General features: G+C 37.9%; 1 protein-coding gene across 2 annotated transcripts in view; it reads right to left on the reverse strand.

Annotated features, from left to right (window-relative positions):
- Window positions 1-7500, reverse strand: part of LOC119598130 (potassium voltage-gated channel subfamily H member 6-like) — a 137329-nt gene that overhangs the window by 126005 nt on the left and 3824 nt on the right. For both annotated transcript variants that reach the window (XM_037947760.1, XM_037947759.1), the window contains exon 2: window positions 884-1052. In XM_037947760.1, coding sequence (XP_037803688.1) covers window positions 884-1052 — 169 coding nt within the window. The remainder of the gene's footprint in view (window positions 1-883; window positions 1053-7500) is intronic.

Here is a 7500-nt window from a genome sequence, read left to right on the forward strand (position 1 = left end):
GTACAGGAGGAGGAGGAGGAGGAGGAGGAGGAGAAGAAGAAGAAGAAGAAGAAGAAAAAGAAGAAGAAGAAGAAGAAGAAGAAAAAGAAGGATGAGGAGGAAGGGGAGGAACATCGCATTTTCAACAAGATAAAAAAGAAAATGGCAAAACACCAACACCGTTTTATCCCTAAATTGATTCAGTGCTTGTTCTTGATTTCACTTTTACATTAAAAAGGACAAGAAGTATAGAATCGAGGTCACGTGTTAAAAAAAAAAAAAAAACTGAAACACTACAAATGTTTCTTTTTCTTTTCTTTTACCTACATATTCAGTAATTACTTACAGGAAATTTGATATAAAAGTATTACTAATTTAAACAGTACAGGATTATACGATATTAATTATTTTTTTATTACTAATCCTAGTAATATTTAATAACGTGTTCTTTGATTCTTTATCAATATATTGGCTAACAAATTTCTAGATAAAGTATATAACTACCTAACAAGCTACAGCTGAATTATCTTAAAAGAACTTGGCTGGCAATCTTTCAACCTCACTTAAAATACGACTTTACTTACATAAGAAGCGCCTTAATTACTTTTTTGTGTTACGAAAAACAACAACAAAAAAAAAGATAAAATATCCAGAAGTAAAAAGCATCTACCAGTTACAGCGAATGTCATAATTTTACACACAATTGTATACATGTGTTCGTTATATTCCACTTGTTATAGAATATACATCATGTGTTCTATAGCATAGGGCATACAGCATAATCCATTTGTTATATAACATATACCATATTTCATATGCTATATACCATCATGTACCATACGCGATAGCTTACATAAACCATAAGTTACATACACACGTTACTCTACGCGTGTGCATTCTGTACCTGAGCCGCAGCGAGTGTGGACGGAATGGTACAGTCCGTCGTGGGGTCCGGGTGAGGGTTCGGTGGTCCTTGATGGGACTGTTCAAGGTTGACCTTAAAACCCGACTCACTGGGGTCCAACTCGTACTCTTCATCTCGCTGGTTCTTGTGTTTGGGCGGAGGCGGTATACTATAAAGGGAGAGAGAAGCCTTGAGGGTCACCTTCTCACCTTTTCCCTTTCCTTTCCCGTTTTCTGTTGAGCTTGGATGGGTCTTGTGCGTGTGCGTGTGTGTATATGTGCGTGATGGCGCATCGACTCTGCATATCCCCGACGTTGCTATTTTTTCTCTCTATACGAGCTTTAGATATTTCTTTTCCTTCATCTTTACATCGTTTTTTTTTCGGATTTTTCTTCTTCTCTGGGCTTTCCTTCGTTATTTTTTCTTAAATACTATTATTTAAATGAAAATAATCCAGAAAAGAAAATAAGAAAAAATCAAAAGGTATGACATGACAAATCAACCTGATTCTTTCCATCAGTAAATAATTCTTCTTTGAATATTCATTTCTTAATGCGCTTGAGAAACGTGGCTTGACCTTCATGTCCACTAGATCGAAATTTTATGAAAGTCAATATTTTCGATTGATGTGAATTTCATGAACGGTGAGAGTGTGATGCTATGAAACGATGAAAACATGTCATGAAATGTTATATGTCATGAAAAGTTGTTGTTACGAAGTTTCTCTCGTGAAAGTTGCTGTTACGAAAAGTTTCTCTCATAAAAAGTTACTGACATTAAAAAATACTACCATATGTAACTCTTGTGAAAAGTTACCATGATAAAGTACTATTATATGACCCAATTGCCAAATTTTCATGATGCCGAGATAGAAAGATAAATAAATAGATGCACACACAGGTAAGTGAATGGATAGATATACAGTTACATATAAATAGGCAGACTGATAAACAGATAGGTTGAAAGAAATACAAATAGAGATAGATAAAGATAGATGTATTTAAAGATAGACAGACAGATAAATAGATAGAATGACAGACAGACAGACAGGTAGATAGGATTAGAGAAAATGTCAACTAAGTTTTTCGTCTAATTTATTCCTACCTGCCAAAAGCTCTTTAATCTTTAGTCATTTAATAAGCTGCAATATTGGATAATTAGCCACATTTTCTGAATTTCGTGATCTCGCCGACATCAACCGTGCTAAAAATAACAGCTCGTTGCATAAAAGAAAGAATAAAAGAGAGAAAGAAAATGGGCCCAGTTTTTTTTTTTTTATCGAAAGGAACACTCACGAATACGTACCCCCTACCCCCCCCCCAATAAAAAATAAAGATAATAAGAAAAAGGAAGGACGAAGTGTCTAGTGGCCACTCCATTCGTAATCAAATCATGTCATATCTGTCTGTACACGTAAGCCTAATCCTAACCCCCCCCCCTCCCTGCAAAAACAAATACCTTTTCCGGCCCTTACCCTCCACTCCTGTCTCCCTCCCCCCGTTAAAAACCCATCTGCGCTTATTTCAATATCTGACCGTGGCAAGAAGAAAAGAAAAGAAAAGAAAAAGAAAGAAAACATACAACAGGGATATTGTTTTTTTTTCTTATATGTAGGCCTACCTATCCTTCACACCTCTCCCTTCCCTGTTAAAAACATCCCCTCCCTCCCTCCTTTCTCCTAAGACTAACCAGCACTGTCCCAGACTAAGCAAGACTAACCAGCGCTATCCAAGACTATTCAAGACTAACCAAGTTTATCGAAGACCAACAAAGACTATCCAGAAACTAACCAACACTAACCAAAACTACCCAAAACTATCCAAGACTAAGACTAATTAAGACTAACCAACACTAACTAAGACTAGCAAAGACTGAACAACCCATACACATATCGGGGTCTCGTTAAAGATCCCAAGGCCACCAAGCTTTAACTATCGACTCTGCCCTTCCCCTCCTCCTTCCAATCAGGCAGCCGACCTTGGACATGCTGACTATCGGGAAACGGGAGAGCAAACAGGCAGAGAGAGGGAGAGAGGGAGAGGGAGAGGGAGAGGGGGAGGGAGAGGGAGGGGGAGGGAAGGCTAGAGAGAATGGGAGGGGAAGAAAGCAGGGTAGAGGAGGGAGGGAGAGGGAGGGGGAGGGGGAGGGAGAGGAGAGAGAGAGAGAGAGAGAGAGAGAGAGAGAGAGAGAGAGAGAGAGAGAGAGAGAGAGAGAGAGAGAAGAGAGAGAGAAAGAGCGAACTGCAGTCTAAAAATTTCAAAACTCTTGCATGTACGTTAATTTTTTTTCTTTCCCGGAATAGAAAATTTTGCTCGGGTGTGACTGATATGCTTTTTACTCTCTCTCTCTCTCTCTCTCTCTCTCTCTCTCTCTCTCTCTCTCTCTCTCTCTCTCTCTCTCTCTCTCTCTCTCTCTCTCTTTCTCTTTCTCTTTCTCTCTCTCTCTCTCTCTTCAAAAAGAAACAAAAATCTACCGGCACTTTCTGTTTATGTTTTTCGATTTGAATATATCAATATTCTCATTTTTCGAAGTGACTTTCTTAACAAAGTAACGTAAATGTTTCGAATGCTAACCATATTTATCCTCTAGTAATTTCCATAAACAAAAGAGAGAGAGAGAGAGAGAGAGAGAGAGAGAGAGAGAGAGAGAGAGAGAGAGAGAGAGAGAGAGAGAGAGAGAGAGAGAGAGAGAGAGAGAGAGAGAAAGAAAAAGATCTAAAAGAAGGGAGTAGGAGAGAGAGCGAAAAAGAACGAAATTTACAATTATTGCAGCCATTTTCCGCCTGAGCTGGTACTCGTCCCATGACTGTCGATTTACATAATAATTGATAATTTCCTTTTCTTTTTCCCTTTCGCTGTGTGTTTAGAATTTCAAAAAGGCATCCATGACCTAAATGTCGAGGAGTTAAGCTGCCGAGAGAGTAAAATATATAAAATAGAAGTGAAAATAACATTTTCATTAAATGCTTATTACATGATAATGATAATAAAGACAGCAATAACGGTGATGATGATAATAATAATGATAAAACAAAGATATCAACAGTAATAATGATACTGAGTAAAATAACTACTATGCCAATAACAATGATAATAATGATAATATTAATGCTGCTGATAATGATGATGACGATGATAACAACAAGAAAACAACAACAACAACAGCAACAACAAAAAAACAATCACCTTATAAACAGGTAAAATTTTCACGTGAATTAATTAATTTTCCTTCTCATTAACAAAGGAAAATATCTACAACTCGAATAACAGGCGCGGAAACGTGTCAAGTGCGATAATTTCTAGTCTCTTGGGATGGAAAGTTCTAGAATGTATCTTCAAAGTGTTACACTCTTGTGAATGTCTCGGGTGATCAGTGAGTGTACTGTTATTTCAGTTTTTACTGTTATTATTATCTTTCCTCTTAGTCTCGTTTGAACGGTATTGAAGAGTGGAGAGGATTGGAATCGGAAGGATAGCGAGTAGGAGAGAGAGGGAGGAAGGGAGGGAGGGAAGGGAGGGAGGGAGGGAGGGAGGGAGGGAGGGAGGGAGGGAGGGGAGGAGGAGGAAGGGAGGGAGGGAGAGGAAGAGAAGGGAGGAGAAGGAGGGAGGGAAGGGAGAGAGAGGAATAGGGAGAGGGTGAGAGAGAGGAGAGAGAGAGAGAGAGAGAGAGAGAGAGAGAGAGAGAGAGATTTATCTCTCCTCCCTCCCTCTCTCTCTCTCTCTCTCTCTCTCTCCTCTCTCTCTCTCTCTCCCTCCCTCTCTCTCTCTCTCTCTCTCTCTCTCTCCCTCTCTCTCTCTCTCTCTCTCTCTCTCTCTCTCTCTCTCTCACACACACACACACACACACACAGTGCAGAGAGCGAGAGGAGACAGACGAAGAAAGGGGAAAAAGAGTGAGTGCGGCAAACCTCATTAAACAGCCAGAGACAGCAGACCTACTGATGTACAATATATATAGGCGTGGTTAAATAGACCCAATAGGTGGGCGTGGTCGTTGGTTGTGAATTTACATGCGTGGTTAATAGCAATAACTAGACGTGTTGCCTATTTCTGAATTAGTTCGGGATAAAGGCTCTATATAGGAGATATTTATATACGTATATACATATATTTTTTTATTCGCATTAATTTGAATTCCTTATTTTTCATTTGCAGATAAGAGGACAATTATATCTTTTTCCGATGACATAAAAATATAGAAAGAGAATGCTTGTCGGATGAAAATTCGATCATAGAAAACGAATTATTACAATCACGTTATGGGACACTAAAAGAAAAATTTATGATTATAAGGCTGGGTTTAAAAGTATGTTTTTGATGGCAAGATGGAGTGACAGCACATAATGAGATGGAGATTTTATAATTAGGTAATTAATAATGGAGATATAAAACACTATCCTAAAGTACAGCGAAAAAAAAAACTATTTTACCACGCAGTTTTTTGACAAAATATTATAGCCCACTTTATGTAAAAAGTTGAACGTCAAGTCTGAAAGGAAGAAAGAAGATGAGGAAGAAAAAAAATGGAGGAAGATGAGCAACAGAACGACGAGAAAGAGAGGGAAGGAGATGAAAATGAGATGAGGAAGAAGAGGGAAGATGATGATGAAGAGGAGGAAGAAGAGGGAAGATGATGATGAAGAGGAGGAAGAAGAGGGAAGATGATGATGAAGAAGAGGAAGAAGATGAAGAGGAGGGAAAAAGAGGAGGAAGAAGAGTGATGGGGAAGAGGAGGAAGAGGATCCTAAGATTAATATAGAGAGGGAATAAGAGGAAAAGGAAGAGGGGGTGAATAAAAATAAGGAGGCACAGAATAACAGAGAAAAAAGACAAAGAAAATACAAATATAACGTAAAGACGGTCTGTGTTTTCTACAAAGAAATTTGAAAAAAATCAGTCATACACCAAACATTGATAAAGAAATATAATAATGAAAAAAAAAGATATAGAAGATAGAAATAAAAAACGGAAAAGAGAAGTAAAAGAATAAAAAGCAGAAAAAGGTGATGAAGAGAATGAGAAGAATATATATAAAAGAGTAAGAAGGAAAAACACAGAAAAAAGAAGACAAAGAACAAAGAGAAGAGGGTAAGAAGAAAAGTAGAAAGTAAGAAATAGAAAGGGATTCGAAATGAGATGAAGAATAAGAAGTAGGAAAGAAGTAAAAAAAAAAACGAGAAGAAAAGATAGCAAAAAAGTAAATCTAATTACGTAAAAGACGTAAAAAAAGTAAAAAATAGAAAAATTAAGGACAAAGAAAGATGAAAAATAATAATAAAGAGAAAAAAAAAAAAACGTCACGTAATTCCTAAGTCAAATCAGAAGGAATCAGCTGCTTGCATGACCTCGGCCGCCGCTACACAGGATTTTAATTGACGTTATCTTACCATCATGCAATAAAAAAGGGGGTAAAAAGACAGAAAGTGGATAAAAGAGGAGAGAGATACTGATTGATTGAGATAAGGGAGATAATGTACGTAGGCGTGCGTGTGAGAGAGAGAAAGGGTGAATGAGAGAGAGAGAGAGAGAGAGAGAGAGAGAGAGAGAGAGAGAGAGAGAGAGAGAGAGAGAGAGAGAGAGAGAGAGAGAGAGAGAGAGAGAGAGAGAGAGTAAACAAGAGAAAGAGAAAGAAAGAGAAAGAGAGAGAAAATCTATACCAAGTGCGAACAATAATTCCCCTTCCTCCTTGGTGAGGGGTTGCCACGTCTTCAATTTTCTCTCTCCCCGCCTCGAAAAGGTGCCACACCCAACCCGACAGAAAACAAATGAGTTCCTAATTACGCACCTATTAAACACACACACAGAGCGAGAGGTTTGGGGATAAAGGAGAGGGAAAAGAAGGAGGAGGAGGAGGAGGAGGAGGAGGAGGAGGAGGAGGAGGAGGAGGAGGAGGAGGAGGAGGAGGAGGAGGAGGAGGAGGAGGAGGAGGAGGAGGAGGAGGAGGAGGAGGAGAAGAAGAAAGTTTGGGATAATTAGTGAATATAAAGAAAAAGACGGAGCAGTAAATAAAAATAATGTTGAAGAAGAGGAGGAAGAAGAAAAGGAATAAAGCTTTGTATGAATTAAGAATATCTGTTAATCTGTCTATCTGTCAATATACCTATGTAAATAGATATAAATGTTAAATATGTAACGAAAAAGAAAAAAATTCTTTGGATAAATGGTGAACGTAAAAAAAAAAAAAACAGGACGAAGAAAGCTTTGGACAAGTAATAATTTAGACATATGAAGAAGGAAATAAAAATAAAAATAAAATCAACATTTAAAAGAAATAAAAGACTTGAATTTTCTCGAATCTCTAAAGCACGCCATTGGGCTGGATTGGTGCATTAATGGTGTTGTTCAGGTAAGTAGAATTGTGTAAATAAAAATGGATGATTGTGGATTGTGTGTCCTGGCTTTTTTTTTTTTTTTTTATCTATCCTTGGGCATAAATAGGTGGAGGACAAACACAAAAAAAATAAGCCCCCCCCAAAAAAAAAAAAAAAAAAAAAAAAAAAAAAACTTTCTCTCTTCCTCTCTCCCTCTTTCTCTTCTTCTTCTTTTTCTTCTTCTTCTACTTCTTCTCTCTCTCTCTCCCTCCCTCTTTCTATCCCTCCCTCCCTCCCTCCCTCCCTC

The sequence above is a fragment of the Penaeus monodon genome, chromosome 40, assembly GCF_015228065.2.
Source record: "Penaeus monodon isolate SGIC_2016 chromosome 40, NSTDA_Pmon_1, whole genome shotgun sequence".
Taxonomy (NCBI): Eukaryota; Metazoa; Arthropoda; class Malacostraca; order Decapoda; family Penaeidae; genus Penaeus; species Penaeus monodon.